Source organism: Rhamphochromis sp. 'chilingali' (genome assembly GCF_963969265.1).
Source record: "Rhamphochromis sp. 'chilingali' genome assembly, chromosome: 10".
NCBI lineage: Eukaryota > Metazoa > Chordata > Actinopteri > Cichliformes > Cichlidae > Rhamphochromis > Rhamphochromis sp. 'chilingali'.
In genome coordinates this window covers 1426916-1450788 of record NC_137937.1, presented here as the reverse complement: position 1 = coordinate 1450788, position 23873 = coordinate 1426916, and the positions used below count along the sequence as shown (strand labels likewise).

Sequence of the window (23873 nt, the reverse complement as noted above, 5' to 3'; positions counted from 1 at the left end):
TGAAGACATCAAATAGGGAGGGGCCAGCCACCCTTCGGAGGAAGCTTATTTCTGCCGCTTGTATCCGCGATCTCATTCTTTCAGTCACTACCCACAGCTCGTGACCATAGGTGAGGGTAGGGACGTAGATCGACTGGTAAATTGAGAGCTTCGCTTTTACACTCAGCTCCCTCTTCACCACGACGGACCGGTGCTGTCACTGCAGCCGCTGCACCAATCCGTCTGTCGATCTCCCGCTCCCCCTCCGCGAATCGCTACCTTATCGTGGTGGAGGGGTTTGTGTGTCCCAGGGATCCCAGGAGCTATGTTGTCTGGGGGCTTTTGCCCCCTGGTAGGGTCTCCCATGGATGAGGGACCAGACAAAGAGTAATTCAGAAGACCCCTATGAAAAGACCATCGAGGGAACAGTTCACCCTGCCCGGAATAGGGTTACCGGGGCACAGCCCTGGAGCCAGGCCCGGAGAGGGTGCCCGAGGGCAAGCGTCTGGTGGGCTGTGCCCGAAAAAGGGACATAGGCCCATCTTCCTGCAGACCCACCACCTGCAGGAGGCACCGAAGGGGTCGGGTGCAATGTGAGTCAGGCGGACCGATTCCCGGCTACCAATACTGGCAATTGGGTAATCATCATCCCATGCAGGTGAAATTTTAGTTGGTGCTTCAACACGATATAGATCAGCAAGACATGCAATAGTGAGTATTCTCCATTGCACCTAAAAGTGCAAGCACCTCATTGTATCCGGCCGGTTTAATATTAGTCAGGGAAATGTTTGACCTTTGTGAGGACCTAAACATGTCCGCTATGGGGAAAAATAGTAACATAACAGGAAGTCCAACATTTTGATTTTAGTCATTTTATCATTAGGACCTGATAGAGTCAGCCAATCAAGTACCCAAAAGCAAAGGAAGTAACTGTATGGCAGGAACTGGAGACAACCTAAACCACATTCTGCACTCACTACGTCTAAAGATTTTAGAAACCAGTACTGTGATCACCCAAAGGGGGATTTGGCTAGAACCTGGGAGGAGCAGTGCAGAGCTCTTAAATGGATGTAACGTCTGAAGATAATTAAAGTCTCCGATCGTATATAACTGGTTCCACATATAAGTGTGCATGTGTGACCCCCATAACTAGCACCTTTGCTCATGTATCTTGGGCTGGCCTCTGCCTCCTCCTTTTAATTGATGTGTTTTAAGGTTTTATTCTGGTACCTGTGATTTCATGTAATCTGAATAAAAACCTGCTGAAAGTGTATTTTTTTTTACACAAATTATATATTTATATATATTCAATATTAAGGTACTAAGCTCAATGCCATATTTAAATGCCATACGTATAAAATAATAGATGTCTGTTAATTAATTTCTATTTTATCATGTGTGACAAGTATTTTGGGCTTCAGTCTCAGTTTATGCAAATTGAAATTATTTCAATCAAATGGAGGATGCTTTAATTAATTTTGCTTTATCCTGAGGCTAGGGAGAATTAAACCTTATTTAAATATTTACATTTTGGATGATTAAATCTCTATAACTTGCTATTGTGGATTGGTAGTACTACTTGTATTTAGACTGTGATCTGAACGGCACGTTTAACTGGCAGATATAAGTTTTTTGTTAGTCATACTAAGCGTGGGTGTGGACTCTTCCATCTGTACGGTTTGATTTGATTTTTGTCTGGATCCTTTTCTTTAGTTTGTAATTCTCTGGGAACCATGAAGACCCAAGCTGCTGCTACAAGTTTTTTTCACTGTCCAGGAGTGTGAATGTGGACTAGCAGCTCTGTCATTGAGGTCAGCGTGAGGTTGTGTGGGTCCAGTTTGCAGAAAGACCAGTTGATGCCTGAATGTGAGTCAAAGAGGCACACGACTACAGAACAGACTTTGTTACTTACACAAAGAGTTTCTGAAAGTCGGCCTTGCGAAAGACAGTTGTAACAGTACTGTGTGGTTCTCTGCCCCGAGACACCCACAGTGCTGTCAGATGGTAAGCATGTCTATTATAGTCTACGCTTCATAATTGTCTAGCAGCCTTTGGACATGCATTTGAAATGCAATAAGTCTCCTAATCAGCTAGAAATATTAACAAATTTACCATCTAGTCAAAGGAAAGAAAAAGCAACTAAAAGCTATTAAACAATGACGATGTTCAAAAATTTAAATAAACATGCATTGAAGTCAAAGTTAGTGTTGAATCATTCCTTAATTTGTAGAAGCACGAAGACTTTACATTTGTCTTTGGTTGAATATAAACTAGGGCTGAACGATATATCGCATTTGCGATAATATCGCGACATGATCAAGTGCAATTTTCTAACCGCAAAGGCTGTGATTATACTCTGGACATGTCCAAATTCATGGGCTGCATCCTCCTGAGGCCGCATTTGTAGACCGATTACGTCACAGCGACGCGCCGAAGGCTGTCCAAATTCGTAGACTCCTCCGAATGTAGCCGACAAATGCGTCCTCCTTTTCCCCGAATTTGAAGGATGGGTCGGGTGTGTCCTTCGTGGCCTACCATATCCCAGAAGTCATAGCGCGGCCCAGCCAAACTCCAGTTTCCAGCAATGGCGGCCGCTACTAAGTTTTAAAATTACTCATACTAATCTTTCTGGGTCACAAAATAAACTTTTAACATATTTTCAGGCGAGAAAGTAGCTGTGTAAACATCAAATATCTGCTCGGTTTATCAAGATATCCCATATTTGCAAAAGTGCTTCGACGTTTTCAGAGGCGTCTGCTACCCACCAGCTCGACAGCTAGCCGGGAGCTCGAGGGTTACTGATGCGGCCGAGAACGGCACAACTCCCGGCACATCATTTTCAGATCACCGCGGAGTTTCGCTGCTCGGGTTAAACGTAATATATAAGTCACTTAGACAACCTAAAAATGTTATTGTTGGGCTTTTTTCAGTGTTTTGTTTGTTCGTGAGTAAATCGGTTTGGCTGAGATTAAAGTTATTAGATTAGATAAAATAAAACTTTATTAATCCCCCGGGTGGGTTCCTCCTTGGTTTTCACACAGCTGACTAAACGTCAAACAGAAAACTTATTAAACAGAAGTATGAGACAGTCGAGAATTTACACCAGTGTCTGGTTATATTTTAGATAGCAAGAAGCAGACGGCCGAGTTTATTAAACTCCACCGAGACAGCGGTGACGCTAATCAGAACTAGACCGTCCAATTTCACGCCTTTAAACTTTAAAGGCGTGTTTGTGTGTGTGTTTATACAATTGCTATTATGTTTGCACTTTATGTGTAATGTTACTGACTGCAGAGATCAGTAAGATGTGTGTATTTTTTATTTATTAGTTTTATTTATTTAATATTATTTTTTAATTGAATGACTGTCTAGTAGTTCACAGATGTCGAAAAACTGAGTGTGGTAAAGCCACTGATTTTGTTTATGTATATTTCTGCAATCTGCACATTGTACTGACTTTCATTTTAATGTTTACACCAGGGTTCCTTGTCAGCACTTTATGCTCAGATGTTTGTAAGCTAAAAATAAACTATTGTGTATGTTCAAATATACTGTTGTGATTGAAGAAGTTAAATAAAAATGTCAGTCATCAATTCATGCATCACCTCATGTCATCATAACAGAGGTCTGTCTTCCAGGAAAGAACAGTTTAAAATTAATGTAATATAGTATTGGCCATACTATAAGATGTATTGCTTGTCTTTGTTTAATAATACAGAAGACAAAGACCTTAAAAAATAATCGCATATCGCATCGCAATCGCAATATTGGGGCAAAAAATCGCAATTAGATTATTTTCCATAATCGTTCAGCCCTAATATAAACCTGCTGTAATGATCGTTGTTGAGTCATTTTTGTTATCTGCTTGTGCTACTTTTTGAAGGAACAATCAGATTGGTTATTATTGCCAACATTTTGGGCTGCTTCTTCTTCCAACTGTTGTTTCAGTTGGTCAGTTTCTCTGTTTAACTACTAAAAGCTTCTGGACCTGGTTCAGTGTAGTTTCTTCATCTTCTCTCTATGGTTGAGGTGAGTTCATTAATCATTTGACAGATTGTTATCATTGTCACCAGAAGATCTCTCGTTATCCATATGAGCAACAGGCAACTTAAACAGGCTCGTTATAAGGAAAAAAATTAACCCAGAATAATGCAGCTCACGTGACCCCAAGTGTTCGCAAACCCACTGGTTAATACCAGGAGGTCCATGCCTTATCTTACCCATCCGGCATTGAAGACAGCGGGGAGACTGCGCACAATGCTTTTAGTGAGAGGTAATCGAGAATATATGCTGACTGCACCTGTGCTGCTAAATAGTGAAGTCAGTGGTCACCCTTCCCTTTTGTTTGACTCTTTGGCCTTGAGACATCCATCCACATGTGTGTGGAATATCTGGATGCCTGTGTGCAAGCCCACATCCATGTCTACAGTCAAAGTCGTCCCCTTCCTGGCCTCATTATGTCAAGATTGGTAATCTTGGTAACAGGTAATCTGCCACTATATTACACTTGCTGATGGTGAACCTAAAAGGCTGACGTGAGAGTTACCATTGTAACAGGCAGCTGTTGTAATTCTGTTCGAATTGATCCAAGTGGCTGCTTGGTGGTCAGTTTCCAGATCAAATTCCTATCTACACAAATAATATTGGAGTTTCTCCAGTGCCCACTTAATGGCCAAGGCTTCGTTCTTCACAGTGGAATACATTGTGTCATGTGGGTTCCGGCCAAGATATAGGACTGGATGTTCTTTTCCATGGTCTCCTCGGGCCAGGACTGCTCTAGAGTGATCTGTGGAAGCATCAACAATCTTCAGCTTAAGTCAGGACTCCTGCAGAGAGGTCTGAATCTGAATCTGAATACTTTATTGATCCCTGGGGGAAATTATTTTTTGTTACAGTGCTCCATTTTAAACCAACATTAAGACAAGACAGACAATACACTAACTAAGAATAGTACAATATATACATATATATACATACATACATACATAAGTCACTCATAAATAAATATTTGGAAAAGAAACATGTGTAGCTGTAGCAGCAAACAGTGTGTTAAGTGGATGCGTTGTACAGGGAGATGGCCACAGGCAGGAATGATTTCCTGTGTCGTTCAGTGGTGCTTTTCGGTAATCTCAGTCTCTCACTGAACGAGCTCCTGTGACTGACCAACATGTCATGGAGTGGGTGGGAGGTGTTATCCAACATTGTCTTTATCTTGGACAGCATCCGCCTCTCCGACACCACCTTGAGGGAGTCCAGCTCCATCCCCACAACATTGCTGGCCTTACGGATCAGTTTATTAAGTCTGTTGGCATCTGCGACCCTCAGCCTGCTCCCCCAGCATGCAACAACATAGAGGATCGCACTGGCCACCACAGACTCATAGAAAATCCTCAGCATTTTCTGGCAGATGTTGAAGGACCTCAGTCGCCTCAAAAAATAGAGACGACTCTGGCCCTTCCTGTAAAGTGCTGTGGTGTTTTTAGCCCAGTCCAGTTTATTGTCAATGTGTACTCCAAGGTATTTATAGTCCTCCACAATGTCAACACTGACCCCCTGAATTGAAACAGGGGTCAAGTGTTTCCTGGTCTTCCTGAAGTCCACGATCAGTTCCTTGGTCTTTGCCACGTTGAGCTGCAGATGATTCTGCTCACACCACGTGACAAAGGAGTCGACCACAGCCCGGTACTCTGTCTCATCATCCCTGCTGATGCATCCAACCACCGCAGAGTCATCAGAAAACTTCTGAAGATGGCAGGTCTCTGTGCAGTGGCTGAAGTCTGTGGTGTAGAGGGTGAAGAGGAAGGGGGAGAGGACAGTCCCCTGTGGTGCCCCTGTGTTGCTAATCACCTTGTCAGACACACACTGTGGGAGACGTACATATTGTGGTCTTCCTGTCAGGTAATCAACAATCCAGGACACCAGAGAAGCATCCACCTGCATCGCTGCTAACTTATCACCCAGGAGGGTCGGCCTGATGGTGTTGAAAGCACTGGAAAAGTCAAAAAACATGACCCTCACAGTGCTCGCCGGCTGGTCCAGATGGGTGTAGACACGATTGAGCAGGTAGATGATGGCGTCCTCAGTTCCGAGACGAGGCTGATAAGCGAACTGAAGGGGATCCAGGTGTGGTCTTACTATGGGTCGCAGCTGGTCCAGGATGAGCCTTTCCAGGGTCTTCATGATGTGGGAGGTCAGTGCCACGGGCCTGTAATCCTGGGGGCCACTGGGACGTGGCGTCTTTGGTACAGGGACGAGGCATGATGTCTTCCACATCACCGGGACCCTCTGCAGACTCAGACTCAGCATAAACAGTTTATGAAAGACTCCACACAGCTGGGGGGCACAGGTCTTGAGGACAAGGGGACTCACTCCGTCTGGTCCAGCAGACTTGCCTGAGTGAAGTCTCCTCATTTGCATCTCAACCTGGTATTGAGTGAAGGTGATGGGTGGGGGAGGGGTGTCAGGAATCTCACAGGAGGCAACATGTGAAGAGAGAGGCTGGCACAGTGGTGTGGCTCTGGATTCCAGGCTGACTGCAGGTGAGGTTGTGGGGGTGGGAGCAGACACTGTGGTGTCGAATCTATTGAAAAACAGATTCAACTCGTCGGCTCTATTCTCACCTCCCTCAGTTCCCCTGCTGTTGGTTGGCCTGAATCCAGTGATGGTCTTCATGCCCCTCCACACCTCTCTCATGCTGTTCTGCTGGAGTTTCCACTCCAGCTTCCTCCTGTAATTGTCCTTAGCCTCCCTGATCTTGTCCTTTAGTAACACCTGAATCTTCCTCACCTCCTCTTTGTTGCCCCCTCTGAAAGCCCTCTTCTTGTTGTTGAGGAGGGCTTTGATGTCCTTAGTCACCCACGGCTTGTTATTTGGGTAACAAATGTCTGTTAACACATAGTGAGTGAAAAAGGTGACTGAAAAGGAAAAACTCAGTTTGAAGCCTAATCTTGAAAGTAGAGATAGTGTCTGTCTCCTGAATCCAAACTGGAAGATGGTTTCACAGAAGAGGGGCCTGAAAACTGAAGGCTCTGCCTCCCATTCTACTTTTAAATACTCTAGGAACAACAAGTAGGCCTGCAGAGCGAGAGCAAAGTGCTCTAATAGGGTGATATGGTACTACAAGGTCATTAAGATAAGATGGGGCCTGATTATTTAAGACCTTGTATGTGAGGAGCAGGATTTTGAATTCTGGATTTAACAGGAAGCCAAAACAGGAGAAATCTGCTCTCTCTTTCTAGTCCCTGTCAGGACTCTTGCTGCAGCATTTTGGATTAGCTGAAGGCTTTTCAGGGAGTTTTTAGGACTTCCTGATAATAATGAATTACAGTCGTCCAGCCTGGAAGTAATAAATGCATGAACTAGTTTTTCAGCGTCACTCTGAGACAGGATATTTCTAACTTTAGAGATGTTGCACAAATGGAAGAACGCAGTCTTACATATTTGTTTAATATGTGCGTTGAAGGACATGTCCTGGTCAAAATGACTCCAAGGTTCCTCACAGCGTTACTGGAGGCCAAGGTAATGCCATCCAGAGGAAGAATCTGGTTAGATATTATATTTCTAAGATTTATAGTAACTTCAGTTTCGTGTAAATTTGAGAAAATTAGAGGTCATCCTGGTCTTTATGTCTTCTAGATTAACTAATTGGTGTGTGTTAATTGACTTTGTGGATAGATAAATTTGGGTATCATCTGCACAGCAGTGAAATGTGTGCTATGCTTTCTAATGATACTGCCAAGGGGAAGCATCTATACATTTTTGGAGTACACATAGATAATAAACACCAATGCACTCTACAGGAAGGGCAAGCGTCGTCTTTATTTTCTTAGGCAGCTGAGGTCTTTTAAACATCTGTTGGAAAATGCTCAGGATTTTCTATGAGTCTATTGTGGCCATGCTATCCTTCGTGAGGTTGCATGATGGAGCTTCAGGTTGAGGGTCGCAGATGCCAACGGACTCAAACTGGTCCGCAAGGCCAGTAATGTTGTGGGGATGGAGCTGGACTGCCTTAAGGTGGCGTGGGAGAGGCAAATGTTGTCCAAGATAAGGACAATGCTGGAAAATACCTCCCACCTACTCAATGACGTGCTGGCCAGTCGCAGGAGCACGCTCAGTAAGAGGCTGGGATTACCCAAATGCAGATTTAACAACACAGGAAATCATTCCTGCCTGCAGTAGCACTGCATTGGTACAAGATGATAACAGTGGAGAATTATACCCTTTAGTTAGTTACAGCACTTTCAGAAAGACGTCTACTGTGAGAATATCTGTTCTCAATGTTGTGTAATCTCTTATTGTAAATTTATTAAGAAGTGATCAGAGAAAAAAAGGACATTAGGGAATGTTGTTAAATATTCAGTTTCTATGTCAGAACAAGATCTCTATTGTGATTAAAGTGGTGGGTGGGTTCTTTTACATTTTCAGAGAAGCCAATAGAATCTAAGAACATATTAAATGCCATGTTGAGGCTGTCATTACATTGGAGATTATGTATCGGAATTTCAGGAGCGGGACCACGCCTCCAAACATGCTCCTTCCGGTTGTCATCTATATAGGTTCCCCCCAGTTCTACAAACTGTTCATTCTCGTTTACGTGCAAACAGGGTCCATTCTCGGCAAATACCTTTAAACACAGCTCATCTCTCAGGAGTAACGTAGTTTTACAATCACCATCTCGACCGTCAGCGCGTCAGACGGCACCAGGTTGCCAGGTACCTTTCTCCTTCATTCGCAAAAGCAGCAGCAAGCTTTTCGACCATCGGGTTGCCAGTTTGCATAGTTAAGGAAAAAAATAAAAGGGCACAGAGTTGCCAGTACTCCTTCCCTCCATAGCAAATGCAGCATACTTCGGCACTGAGTTGCCAGGTTCCCAGCCTCTTCCATCCTTGGCTAAACTCCGTAGCAAACGTCGGCACCGGCCAGGTTCCTTGATCCCTCATTCCTGAAAGCAGCAGCAGCTTCGGCAGTTGGCAGTTGTCTGCATAGACAAATAAATAAAAAGGCACCGGGATGCCAGGTTTTCCTTCATCCCCCATTTGCATGCAGCATCTAGCGTCCCTACTACCGAACTGCCAGTTTCTCCACTTCTATCATTGCAAGCAGCAGCAAACCCTTCTAGCACAGTGGTGTCAGGGTCTTGCTATATCTGCCATGTGCAAACCGCAGTGACAAGCTTCTTACCCCTGAGTTGCCAGTTCCTGTCCATCCATCAGGGCTAAAGCAGCAGAGAATCCTTCTAGGTGGTTCCTTCTATATCCATCATTCGTAATCGCAGCAGCAATCTTCTTCCACCACGTTGCTAGTTTCTCAGCATCCGTTATTCCAAAGCAGCAGTAAAACCCCTCTGGCACTAAGATGACAGGTTCTCTCTTTATCCCTCATTCGCAAATGCAACAGCATGCCTCCGGCACCGAGATACCAGTTTCGCTGCCATCTTTCCTGCCTTTGCAAAACAAAGGTGAACCTTTGTGGCACCGAGATGGCAGGTTCTGTCCTCTATCGCTCCTTCTAAGACATCCAAACTGCGTCATGCGCATAATTCTTCATAGCGTGCCTTCACTTCTCATGTGCTTTCACCAGCATCATCAGGCATCCACCCTCGACACAATCATTTGAGACCGCTCTCTAAGTCGACTCACGGTTCTGACTGCGTCTGAACGACTTATCATCTCCCATGAAGTCCAGTGGACTCGCACTCTGCTCTCGGACGATTTTGACGTTATTATAGCAGAGATTATTTTCCTCTAATCAGTCTTTCAATTCATCAACTCTCCCCAAGCTGGTGCTGTCACTTCTGTTAATTCAGAAATCAGCTGAGGCGTTATTGCTACCTTATCTGAAGTAATTAACCAGCTAAGCACCCCCTCTCCATCTTCTACTCAAAGACAAGCTTTTTGAGGCGCCGAGCCCTACCTCAAATCTCAAATCCAGCATTCTTCTCTGTCAGAGCTTCAGCTCAAAGTTGAGCCACGTCGCTACCCGATCGAGGGTTCCCCTCATTCATCCATTAAGATTTCCGTTGTTTGCAACTTCCTTTGATCTCTTCTCCTGCCATTCCTTCCGAATTGTCTGAGCTCATCCTCTCCACACCACGGAGCGACGTTCGCTCTCCATGCGATCGTCTTTGTCCTCTTCTCCTTCTCTCTCCCCACCTTTACCTACTAAAATGCTGTCAATCCGAAAATGAGGACGTGGGTCCAGCTAGTGAATTGGAGATTATGTATTGGAATTTCAGGAGTGGGACCACGCCTCCAAACACGCTCCTTCCGGATGTCATCTATATATAGGGGGCGATCGTGGCTCAAGAGTTCAACAGTGTATGAATGTGTGTGTGAATGGGTGGATGACTGAACGTGTAAAGCGCTTTGAGGTCCTTAGGGACTAGAAAAGCGCTATATAAATACAGTAGGACTGGGTATCGTCACTGATTTCTAGAATCGATTCAATTCCGATTCACAAGGTCCCGAATCGATTCGATCCACGATTCGATTTAAATCTGGGAAATTTTGACAGTCAGAAATATTATAATTCAGATCTGTACATTTACATATTTTTGTATCAATAAAAAGGAAGCTGACAGTTTCGAGACTTTATCACAGGTGTGAGCGTCACAGCAGAGGCCTTTGTGTCAAAGTAGCGGAAGATAAAACACAGAAAAACATGAAGGTGATTTTCCTGTTCTGGGATTTTATAAAAATATTCTGCAGTAGATCAAAAACGAAAGAAAACCATTAATCAACATATGAACATCACCTCTGAAGTTACAGCGGTTTTATTAGAGACACGGTTAAGCGTTTTGCATTTTGAATAATTTTAAAAAGTTTAAATTTGTTCAGTATTGAACAGCAGAAATGAGGTTTTCTTTTCGGAAGAATGTAAAAGGGAAAAAAACAGCGGCTGACAGCCTGTAAACAGCGGTAGACTGGTGCGTAACAAGCAAGCGAATAATGAAGAAAGGGAAACTGTTCTTGAAGTACAGAGAGAGAGAGAGAGAGCTGTGCATCGCGGTGGAAGCAAAACAGTGAAAGTCAGAGTGAATTCATGACGATGTTTATGTGAAGCGTTTGGATCTTCTTTTGCTGCTGGTTCGGTCAATATTGTTTGGAGAGAGATCAAACTAACAGCTTTAGAATCGGCGCAAAAAGGGCGTGAACACACAGCGCGGACCTGCCGACAGATCAGAATCAGCGAGCTGTCGGCTTTCAGCCCCGACCGTGAGAAAGGCGACATCTCACTGATTCTGATCCGCGGGTCGCGCTGTGTGTTTAAGTCTTTGTGCAGAATCCGTGTTCCTGCTCTCATTTACTGTCTTAGCTGTTTGGTGGTTCTTGAAATTTTGTGAGATGTCACCAGAGATTCTGGCATTTCAGGCAAAATAAATTTATATTAAAAAAATCGACTCAGGATTTTAATGAATCGATTTTACGTTATCCAAGCCAGAATCGATCTTAATCGATGAATCGATTATAAAAACCCACCCCTAAAATACAGGCCATTTACCATATAGGTTCCCTCAGTTCTGCAAGCTGTTCATTCTCGTTTACGTGACCCACCCTTCCTCCCTCCTTGTTCTTAATTCTTAAACTTCTTCACTCCTATTTATAGCACGGGATCTGCCAGGCCCGGGAGCCGTCGCCAGTCCCCTTCGAGGCCTTCCCCAAACCGCAGCTCAATTAATGTCCAAGCATCACCTTTACCTACTAAAACGCTGCCAATCCTAAAATGAGGATGTGGGCCCAGCTAGTGAATGGATGTTAAAATCACCCACAATAATTATTTTATCTGAGCTGAGCACTAAGTCAGATAAAAAGTCCCAGAAATCAGACAGAAACTCAGTGTAAGGCCCAGGTGGACAATAGATGATAATAAATAAGACTGCTTTCTGAGTTTTACAGCTGGGGTGGACAAGACTAACCATCAGGCTTTCCAATGAATTAAAAGTCTGTCTGGGTCTTTGGTTAATAAGCTTGAGTGGACGATTGATGCCAAACCCTCTTTTGGCCTGTACTTCGAGGATTCTGATGATTACTATGACTGAGGGACATTCATTCATCTAAATTAACATTATGTTGAAACCAGGTTTCTGTGAGGCAGACTAAATCAGTTTATTGATCAATTGTTAATTTATGTACTAACAGGGATTCAACGGGAGACCAAATATTAATCCAGATTTGACTGTTTTACTCTTTGGTGCAGTCGTGGATACTGTATTGTTCTTTCTTTGTGATTTCTTTATGCTTAAATCATTTTTTCATGATTTTTGGTGATTTGGGAGTAGACATAGTCTTTAAGGGGATTTTGGAGGGATAAGGGAAGGAGAGAAGCTGCAGACAGCTCTGTAAGACTCTGTCACTCTTTCTGGTAAAGATGTTGGACAGGTCATCTGTTTGAAGCACCTCTTGCACCTCTAGTTCTTCGGCATCTCTGGCTCCACACTCATAATCCAAACATTGATTGGTCACATAACAGCATTTCTGGTTAGATCACATGGCATCAACCCAACTGCATAAAATCTGCATCGCCACCCTTTCACCTCCTGCCAAACCACCAACTGATGTGAAACTTTCAAAATGTTTTCAGTTCAGGTATAGTGACAGCACAGGGAGGATTAAATTCATGAATTCAGTTATTCATCTACATCAGCAGGGGGTCTGGAGCAGATTGCAGTTGTGTTTTCAGGCAGCTTCAGTCTTTAGTTTGAGTAAAAATGTGCACTGACATTTGAAAACAGGGTCCTTTTTCATATGTCTGCTGTAGCCATCATGTAATTTGCCCATTTCCTCCTTTCTTCCCATCCAGCTTCACCTGCAGCCCAGCTCTTCGGCTCTTCTGTCTCAGTCTAACGTTGGGGCTCTGTTGAAGGAACTGGCTGATGTAGAGAGGCTTCTGAAGGATGTGGACCTGCTTTCTAGTCTGGCTCGCCTGCTGCCCAAAGGGGCCTGTGCTGGTCGAACTCCAGCATCGCCAGCAAACACAACATGGCCTCTCAATGCCACCACATGGGGCCCCAACACAACTGACATTCCCGTAGAGGGTGATGAAGGAGGAGAGGAAGGTGGAGGAGCAGGAAGTGGGAAAGGGAAGAAGGAAACGGAGAATCCTCATTCTCAGTTTTCAGCATTTGTACAGTTATGGGCTGGACTGCAGCCCATTCTGTGTGGGAATAACAGGTGGGTATGACAAAAACTGTCTTTAATTGTATGAGGAATGCTTTTGTCATGTTGCTTTAAATAATATGAACATACATTTAAAGAAGTGCCCACGTGTTTAGACTACTCCTTTTTACAAAAAAGCTACCCAACCGAAGAGAAACAGAAGCAGCCACAGGTTTTATCTTTATATGAACAATGGTCAGAGTACCAAGGATATGCAATGAGAAAGCTCCTCCTCAGCTTCTCAACATAATAAAGTTCTAGCACATAAATTAAATACCAATCACATCAAGAATACAAGAACAGAGAGATTGTTAACAGCTTAAATGGGAAGAAATTTAAATACCAAAATACCTGGATATCAACATCAGCAAGAATGTCAATTAACTGTTTGTGAAATTGAAATAAGAGGATTACTTCTAGGACTTGTAGACAGTCAACTGTGTGGAATTAAATGAACTACAACTGAGCTCTAAAAGGATAAATGGACTGGTTCTTATATAGCGCTTTTCGACTTTATCTGAGCGCTCAAAGTCTTTATACATTCTCACATTCATACAAGCACTTTTTTCAGTTTTTTTCTGGTTAAACACTTTCTAACATTCACACACACTCATACTCTGTTGGATGCATGGGAGAGCACCTTGGGGTTAGTATCTTGCCCAAAGATATTTAACATGCAGACTGGAGAAGCCAGGGATCAAACCACCAACCTTCCCATTAGTAGATGACCTGCTGGATCTCCTGAGCTACAGCTGCCCCACCTCTAACTGATATAATTGTTGTAAATCAAAGTAATTATTGCTAAAACCACAAAATACTATGATAATAAATTTTTTAAAATTATTTTCAAACTACTCTGCTGTCCATGCACTTTATCGGCATACCGTTCTAGTAAACAAAAAAAGTGTGAAATATCTCAAAACATGCTTTATATTTTAGATTCTTCTAAATAGCCAACCTTTGCTTGATTACTGCTTTGCACTGTGGCATTTATCTGGGCTGAAAGTATCCTCAGCAGCAGAGGGACTCTTGGTCTTCCTTTCCTGCAGCAGTCCTCATGTGAGCCAGTTTCATCGTAGCGCTTGATGATTTTTGCGACTCCACTTGGGGACACATTCAAATTTTTAGCAACTTTTTGACTGACTGACTTTCAGTCCTTAAAGTAATGATGGGCTGTTGTTTCTCTTTACTCAGCTGATTGGTTCTTGCCATAATGTGAATTCTAACAGTTGTCAAATAGGGCTGTCAGCTGTGTCCGAACCTGACTTCTGCACAAAACAACTGATGGTCCCAGTGGCATTAAGAAGGCAAGAAATGAACAAATGGACCCTGACAGGCACACCTGTGAGGTGACTACATCATGAAGCTCACTGAGAGAAGGCCGAGGGTTTGCAGCGCTGTCAACAAGACAAATGGTGGAATCTAAAATATAAACATATTTAGAGTTATTTATCATTTTTTCTTTGCTTCCATATATCTGGCTTCATCTATTTGATGTCTTCAGTTTGTATCTACAATGTAGGAAGGGTAGTAAAAATAAAGAAAAAGCATTAAATGAGTAGGTGTGTCCAAACTTTTTACCTGTAGTGTATAACCTAGAAGATACAGATCAAATTACAAAGTACTGTTAGTTATAGTAGGGCTGTCTTGGTCGACACGCCTCTACAATGTTCCATGGAGATCAGGGGTGGTAGCTCTGGATCGGCAGACCTGGTGGTGGTTGTGGTTTCCATCTTCAAAGAAGGGGATCGAACGGTGTGTTCCCACTACTGGGGAATCACACTCCTCAGCCTCCCTGGGAAAGTCTATGCCAGGGTGCTGGAAAGGAGAGTCTGTCCGTTAGTCGAACCTCGGATACAGGAGGAACAATGCGGTTTTCGTCCTGGTCGTGGAACACTGGACCAGCTCTTTACCCTCTCAAGGATACTTGAGGGTGCATGGGAGTTTGCCCAACCAGTCTACATGTGTTTCATGGACTTGGAGAAGGCATTCGGCCGTGTCCCTCGGACTGTCCTGTTGGAGGTGCTCTGAGAATATGGGGAGTCTGGCCCATTGCTACGGGCCATTCGATCCTTATACAACCGTTGCGAGAGCTTGGTCCAACATAAGTCGGACAATAAGTCGGACTCGTTCCTAGTGGGTGATGGGCTCCGCCAGGGCTGCCCTTTGTCACCGATTCTGTTCATAATTTTTGTGGACAGAATTTCTAGGTGCAGCCAAGTGGTGGAAGGCTTCACTTGATTGGTCTCAGAATCTCATCTCTGCTTTTCACGGATGATGTGGTTCTGTTGGCTTCATTGAGTGATGGCCTCCAGCTCGCAGTGGAATGGTTTGCAGCCGAGTGTGAAGCAGTGGGAATCAGATGAGGCACGCATCCAGTTCAGCCATCCGGGAGGGGCTCAGAGTAGAGCAGCTCCTCTGCATCGACAGGAGTCAGTTGAGGTGGTTCGGGCATCTGACAAGGACGCTGCCTGGATGCCTCCTGGGTGAGGTGTTCCGGGCATGTCCCATTGGGATGATGCCCTGGGGCAGACCCAGGACGTGCTGGAGAGATTATATCTCTCAGCTAGCTGGGAATGCCTTGGTGTTCCCCCAGACAAGCGGGAGGAGGTGGTGGAGGAGAGGGAGGTCTTGGCTTCTCTGCATAGGCTGCTGTCCCCACGACCCGGCCCCAGATAAGCAGAAGAAAATGGATGGATGTTACTTAGCAGTACAGTCTGTGCTCTTAACCATAGATCTTGTTGCAGGATAATTGAACCGGAGGCTTTGAAGCAGGGAAACATGAGCTCTCTGGGATTCACCAGCAAAGAACAAAGGAATTTGGGCCTACTGGTTCACTTGATGACTACAAATCCCAAGATCCTCTACTCTCCTATTGGCTCCCAGGTGGACAAAGTGATTCAGAAGGCATGTAAACACCACTCTCTTTCGTGTATATGTACAAAAAGATTTGCATTATCAATCAAGTATGAACAAAGCTTTTGTCATAACCAGCAAAAATACACTGTCCAAGCTATTAGTGTGTTTTCTTCCAAAACACTGGGAGGCAGAACGGACTGAATGAGTATGATGTAGATCACCACCATCTAATTTTTAACCCTAACCTGATACAATGTTCATTCAGAACATTTTCAATGTGTTGGTGCAACATGATCTATGCAACACTCCATAATGACAAAGCAAAAGATGTTTCCATTCACTTGTTTTAGAATTGTTGAAAAAAAGGCTGATATTTTGCATTCATACTATTAATCACGCACTTGGATATGACTGTGCTCTGTTGTCTGTGAAATGCTTTTAGAATTTGATTGGAGTCCACCTGTCATAGAACATATGTCTGTGAGGGTTCTCAGTCATCCAGGTCGTCGTAGTCAAAGGAGCTTGCAAAGAAAAGCGTCTGGACTTCTTTAAGTTGCTTGAAGACGTTTCACCTCTCATCCGAGAAGCTTCTTCAGTTCTAAGGTCAAATGGTGGAGAGTCCCAGATTTAAACCTAGTGGGAGTTTCCCCCCACAGAGGGACAATCACATGATAAGGTGGGGCCAGGTTTCACAATGAGCTCACCCGAAACCCTGGCTGATTGGGACCCACACCCAGTTTCACACCTTGGCTCATGTGATTAGAGGATCATCAGGGGGTCCTTTTGTCCCTCTGTGGGGGGAAACTCCCACGGGGTTTAAATCTGGGACTCTCCACCATTTGACCTTAGAACTGAAGAAGCTTCTCTGTTCTCTGATGAGAGGTGAAACGTCTTCAAGTAACTTAAAGAAGTCCAGACGCTTTTCTTTGCAAGCTCCTTTGACGTCATAGAACATAATTGAAAAGGCCAGTGAGACAGGGCTGTGTCCAAGCACAGATCTGGGAGTAAATATATTTAGGATGTTTAAGACCACGGTGCCCTCCACTACTGTAAGAACTGTGTTACTGTATTGGAAGAAGAAGAAATAATAAGAAGAAAATAATAGAAGACATTTTATTTATAGATATACATATATTTGTTTATACAGATTCATACAGATTGTAATGAAAAACTAATGTGTTCACTTTTTTCTTTAAAGGCCAATGAGACATTTGCATTTGTTGGGAATGTGACACATTACACCCGGGTGTGGCTCAATATCTCCTCCCAGCTCAGGAGTTTCCTGGAGGAGGGCCAGTTCCACAAGCACCTGGTGTGGCTGCAGCAGGTACATTTACAAAAGAGCCCACGGACATGACGCTGCAGTGCTGTCTGTGCTGGAACATTTACATCCATCTTTTCCTAGAATTCGATTTTGAGTCAGGAGCCTTTTAATTGTGCTCTGCTTCTGCTTCATTCATCTTGTTTTTCTTTGCTCAAGTTGTTCTCAGATCTTCAGCAGCACCCTGAGTTGATAAATGGCACAGACACTGAGCTAATGCAAAGTCTGATGGAAGGAAACTACAGTCTTCCCAACACCTCCACCTTGCTAGAACAGCTGGACACCATTGACAATGCTGCCTGTGGCTGGACACACTTTATGTCTAAGGTCAGCACAGTTTTTATCTTAAATTTTACAAAGATAAAACAATGCATCACTCCAAAAACTTAGTTTTGACCTTATAAAAAAGCAGTTCTATAAATTCAGCCACATGACCACATGAAAGCAGCGGCCCAGGTTTGAGTCTGATCCATGTATGTCTTCCCTCCCCCTCTTGCTCCGCTTTTCTGTCTATCTCTACTATTGCTATCCAATAAAGGCAAAAAAATAAAAACACTTATGCATCCTGGATAACTATGCATAGTGTGGATATCGAGTTCAGAAGAGAAAAAGAGTTCTCATTAAGAAGGAAAATACAATAGATGATTTAAGAAGGGGCCACCCGGGGAATGAATATGGAGCTGGGACAGGTTTGGACCATAATACCAGAACCAACTGGTGGACATGGGAGGTGATCAGGTTGAAGAAAGTCTTACCTGGCTTCGTTAGCCAATGGGACTGCTGATGCAAAAACTTGGGTGTGGGAGGAGTTTGGGGACATAAAACAAGACTTTTGGTCAGCATCAAGGTGATTCTGGCACATGACTCAGGAGGGGGATGCAGTGTTCCACTCACAATATATAAAGTGGTCGCAGAACACAGAACAAGCTCTTTATCCTCCTGAGGTTATTTGAGGGTGTGTGGGAGTTGTACAGTTGTCATCACGTCCCATGGGGTCAGCCCTGGGGTGTCTGGCCTGTTGCTGTGGGCCATTTGCTCCCTCTACCACTGCAGCGCGAGCTTGAACCATATTGTTGGCAATAAGTAGGACTCAGTGAGTGTTGAACCGTGCCAGTTCTGCCCTTGGTCACCAGTTTTGTTCATAGTTTTATGGACACATTATCTAGCCCTAGCAGGTGATGGAGGCTCTTGGGGTCTTGTTCATGAGGTCACAGATACAAGTGGTGGAAATTAGTTTCTTTCAAAGGGTGGCTGGGTTCTTCCCTTAGAGATAAGGTTACTCCAAGTCCCCCTCGGATGTTTGTTCATCCGAGGGGGACTTGGAGTAAAGCCTCTGCTCCTCAACATCAGGAGTCCTACTTGATGCCTCCTAGTCGAGGTGTTTCAGGCATATCGTACTGGGATGAGGCACCAGGTCATACCCAGGATATGCTGGAGAGATTATATGTCAGTTGACCAATGCAGTGTCCCCCTGGCTAAGCTGGAAGAGGTGGTCAGGGTGAGGGAAGTCTGGGCTTCTCTGCAAAGACTGCTGCTCCTGCGAGCCAAACCTGAATGCAGGGCTGCAATAATAATGACAACAATATTCATTCATTTTTATCTGCTTCACAACAACAACAACAACAACAACAAAGAAATAATCTTTCTTTATTAATGTTACTTACAGAGTGGGGTCATTATAAGACAAGTGACTGCTATCAGCTTTTAGCTACGTCTTTCTTTTTCTGTTTAATCACGTACCAGTATTTCAAATGTTTGGATTACACATGAAAACACGACTGGTACGCTGGTGTGATATTCACGTGAATTAACTTTTTTTTGCTTTCTTGATTCTGGTGTCAGTCACAACAGTCATGGATGACTCTTTGTGTTTATATTTTATTAAAATTGTTATTAGGAATCCACAGATAAATGCAAAGTCATTGCATTAAATCACACTGAGAAGTTTTTACATTCTATTTAATGTCTTTGGACTTTGTAGAGAAAACAGAGACAACAGCACACGATCCTACTGCATGCTGTAAATATGTAAAGACTTTAATAAGCTCATATGATGGTTTCATCTTGGTGCTAAAACACCAACAGCCTTCTGCAGTGAAACATGATTAGAGTAGAGTAGAATAGAATAGAATAGAATAGAATAGAATAGAATAGAATAGAATAGAATAGAATAATTACTTTAATTGTCCCACAAGGGGAAATGTGGTTGTAACAGCAGCAAAAAACAAAACAAAAAAACCCCCACATATACAAACAGAACAGGACACAGAACAGAAACACACAATCTTCACATATTTACATCATGGACAATAGTTACCAAAACAGAGCACTGTACAGTTATTAAAATTAAAGTGCAGATAAGTGGCAAACCCAGGTGTGTGTCTGTTACTTGTGTTTCCAGGTCAGTGTTGATGTCTTCAAGGGCTTTCCTGATGAAGACAGCATTGTCAACTACACCCTGAATCAGGCTTACCGGGACAACGTTTCTGTGTTTGCCAGTGAGTCGCCTTTGCATGTCCGACTGTAATCATAGTATCTAATGCATTTAAAGTGCAGGAGTGAGGTGGACATGCTCTAGATTTTCACAATGTCCCGTTTGTGCTTTGCTTGCAAAAAGGTCACTTGCGTACCCACAGGCCTCAGACTGCTTCCAGCTAGAGGTCAGCTGACTCCTGTCAGCTGACTTCCCTTTGGGCATATCTCATTCCACTGAAGCTTCTTCAGTTCTAAAACCAATCGCTCCCAGATTATTTGCCGTAGTGAGAGTTGTCCATTATGAGGGTCGCTGACCCCCTAATGATTCTCTACCTAATCACATGAGCCAAGGTGTGAAAACGAGTGTAGGTCACAATCACCATTGTGGACCCACTGTGAAGCCTGGCCCCACCCAATCGTGTGATTTCTGAGGTCAAAAGGCCCAGGATGTGAGTGGGCATTAAGGCATCTGGGAAGGATCTCAAAACGTATATGAGTGTGCCCCACACTGCTCCCCCTGGTGGATACACATGACATTACCACTTGATTTCCTAATTGCCGTTTAGGGGCGTTACTACTCATGGTTGCATCATTCACATCACAGGCGGGGATGTCACTGCGCTCTCCCATCAACCAGCAATCAGTCAGGATTCCTCACAGTCCTGTCAGGGATGAGCAGCTGTTTCTGTTTCTATATTATTCAGAGTCGTTCATAATCACATGAAGCATATTAAATGCCCACATCAGAGTTTTGATGCAAAATTAGATTTTCTTTACTATTCTAATGTTTTCTTTCCCCAGGTGTGATTTTCCAGACTAATAAAGATGGCTCCCTTCCACCACATGTTATGTACAAAATCAGACAAAATTCCAGTTTAACAGAGAAGACCAATGAAATCAGGAGGGCCTACTGGCGCCCTGGCCCCAACACTGGGGGGAAATTCTATTTCCTGTATGGCTTTGTTTGGATCCAAGGTAAGGAACTGAAATTCACTTACTTCCCCAGTGCTGACCGTTTGATTGTGGTTGGAATGAGAATTCTCAGTCTTGTGTGGTTTTTGAACAGTATGTAGATCAACGGTTTTATGCACAGGACCCAAGGGGTGACACACTGATATCAGTGCAGTTTCATTTGTTTTTATGAAGTAAAGGTAACGTGCTTACCTGGCCTTGTGTCAGATTGGCACCCTGTCCAGGATGTACCCTGCCTCTTGCCCTGTGGCAGCTGGGATGGGTTTCAAGCCCCCTGCAACCCTGACCTGGATGAGCAGAAGGGGATGGATTGATGGAACGTGCTTACAACGCTGCAGCAGTAGCCTTTTCTAACTACAAATCATATTTTATTTAGTTGCTGAAAGCAGGGAAGCCACTCAACTGACACAGAATATTGAATGATGAAATCAGAGTGATAGACGTGTCTGAAGACAACGCAGTGTAAGGCTGTTTAGCCAGGAGAGGTCACAGGCTCTGACAGGGTTGGATCATTACAAAAAGACTACAAATCAAACTTTCACGGTCACGTGTGTGGGAATGGAAGGAGAGGACCCAAATGCAGGACTCACGGGTTTATTAGTCAGACGACTTCCACCTCAGCTCTTCCTCCAGAAAGGAGAGCGGTGCCTGCTCCCGCTCGTAGAAGTCTGAGGGGTCCATTTCGTGTCTTCATGGGTCTCATCAGGCTATAGCATAGAATGAAATTACAATAGACTTTTATTGGATGTCATTCCTATGAAAACTGGTCACACTACAAGTGTGGTAGCTCTTTAAGGGTCTGTGGTCTTTATCACTGCAGTTTATGTTAAAAGGAAACAGTTGTTTTAAGTTATTAGAATATTTCTACTTCAGTTCATCATCAGCCTGTTTAAAGAATGAGCTTTCAGCTGCTCTCTGTTTATTACCCTCATTCATAACTGAGTACAAGTCACGTGCTGATGTGTAAGCCTGCAGAAGACAGCAAATATATATATATATATATATATATATATATATATATATATATATATATATATACATATATATAATTGAGTCCCTTGTATTTTATAATGTTCTAGCTCACTCTTTCTCCATATTTATGTCGAATATTGTCACTGAGTTTCCCATGAAAAATGTTTAAGCATAAATATAAAATAAAGGTTATATAATTCTACTGTACTGTATATTTCATCATGTGAATTAAAAAAATCGTAATTTTTTTAAAGTGATTAATTTGTAAATCAGTCTGACTCACAACATCCTTTATTACCCAAACCGTCACCATCAGCTGATATACAAATATGTAACACGCACGCTGGAGAGAAATACGAACCCTGTCTCGATTCTCTTTTCCAGACATGATAGAGAGAGCGATCATCAACACATTTGTGGGGCATGACGTGGTGGAGCCTGGCAACTACGTTCAGATGTTCCCCTATCCATGCTACACCAGAGACGAGTAAGGGACGGACTAACACGTAGCCCTGTACTTTATTTACTGGGATTCTGTTTGTGTGATAATAATAAACAAAATAATGACACGTTACCATTAGAACGTCATGTAAACAGAATGTCTTAAGCAGTTTGAAAAGTTCATTTAAACGTGACCAACGATCGGTTTGGATGAATATATTCCTCCATCAGCACATCTGTCTGTTACTGTGATCATCAGCTCATACCCTGTGTTACTCTTGTCTTTGCAGTTTTCTCTTTGTGATTGAGCACATGATGCCTCTGTGTATGGTGATCTCTTGGGTTTACTCAGTGGCCATGATGATTCAGCATATTGTAGCTGAGAAAGAGCACAGGCTTAAAGAGGTGAGTGTTTGTTAGCGTGATTGGTCCACACGACAGCGTGCTCAAAGATTGTTGGGGATGGGAGCAAACAATTTGTTTTAAACCAAAGCAAATATTGAAACTTTAAACAAACATTTGAAATATAGGGCTTGTATTTACAAAAACATGCAGTACGTACGGCTCAGTGATAGAATCGCTCGCAGCATTTCGTGCATGTCAACACCCCCCAAGCAAGTCCAGCTTATTGCTGGTAATGTGGAGCAGTGTCTCACAACAGTTGGACAGTGATGGACAGTGATTTCAGTGATGGGCCCAAGCACTCATGTACCTGAGGGACATGATCGCATGTCTCCATGTCCACACCCACTGGTCCAGAGCTGGTCCAGTGTTCTGCAACCAGGACAATAACTGCATGGTTCCTCCGGGATCTGAAGTCTGATAAGTAGACGAACTTTCCTGACCAGGTCCAAGATGAAGCGACTCTCTCCTCCTCTGGTAGAAACCCGTCATACAAGCAGCAAGCTGAGGGAATGCAAGGATGCTCACCCTGCCTGTTACCTCTCACCGAGACCAGTGGAATAAATGTGCACGAGCAAGCAGCTGCGAAGAGTCACCAGTGAACTGCTCCCAGTATGTGTGCAGCTGTGTGGCTCCTTTATGTTTCCTTTAGTGTTGAAAAGCAGAGTTGCTCCACAATCCATGGCAACATTGTTCCACGCTGTACATCAGCGCGCAGCCTTAGTGCTGCTCTTTGCTGCCTCCTCTCAGGCCACTTTGATACTGCGACCACGCCAGCCTTAAAAACACAAACATGGGTCCATGTTCTGCTTAGTAAACTTATTTCTTGATTTTGTGCCACTTTTTACATTTTCACAGTTTTAATGATAAGATTATAATGTTTTTTTTTAACATTGATTAATACCTTACACCAAATACATATTATATGTTAACTTGTTGAATGGAATTAAATTTTATAAAACAGTGTAAAAGTACTTTTACTGCTTAAGTACTTTTGAAACATGAGAAGTTTTATTCAATCTTACGCTGATAGGTTAATAAAAAAAAAGACGAGCTGCTGTTTCTCCCGGCAGTCAGGGACTCGTCATCACTTTCCTCCTGCTTACGGCGTCCCTGTCTGATCTTTGACTTCTGTTTATCGTACACTCGCTCACAGCTCTCAGTGTGCGACAAATCCTCTCTGGGCACCAGTATAACTCAGTGGGCGACCATATGACACAAGGCAGCAGCCTGGGCTCTCTCTGCTCACCTGTCTGTCGTCACTACTGGTGTCAAATAAAGACAAAATACCGAAAAAA

The 23873-nt window shown here is 43.5% G+C and overlaps 1 protein-coding gene across 1 annotated transcript in view; it reads left to right on the top strand.

Annotated features, from left to right (window-relative positions):
• The window catches only part of abca2 (ATP-binding cassette, sub-family A (ABC1), member 2), a 114770-nt gene that overhangs the window by 32688 nt on the left and 58209 nt on the right, over positions 1-23873 (top strand). The window contains exons 8-15 of the mRNA XM_080894837.1: positions 12778-13148; positions 15881-16040; positions 17191-17319; positions 17473-17640; positions 19715-19811; positions 20590-20763; positions 22117-22219; positions 22464-22578. Coding sequence (XP_080750963.1) covers positions 12778-13148; positions 15881-16040; positions 17191-17319; positions 17473-17640; positions 19715-19811; positions 20590-20763; positions 22117-22219; positions 22464-22578 — 1317 coding nt within the window. The remainder of the gene's footprint in view (positions 1-12777; positions 13149-15880; positions 16041-17190; positions 17320-17472; positions 17641-19714; positions 19812-20589; positions 20764-22116; positions 22220-22463; positions 22579-23873) is intronic.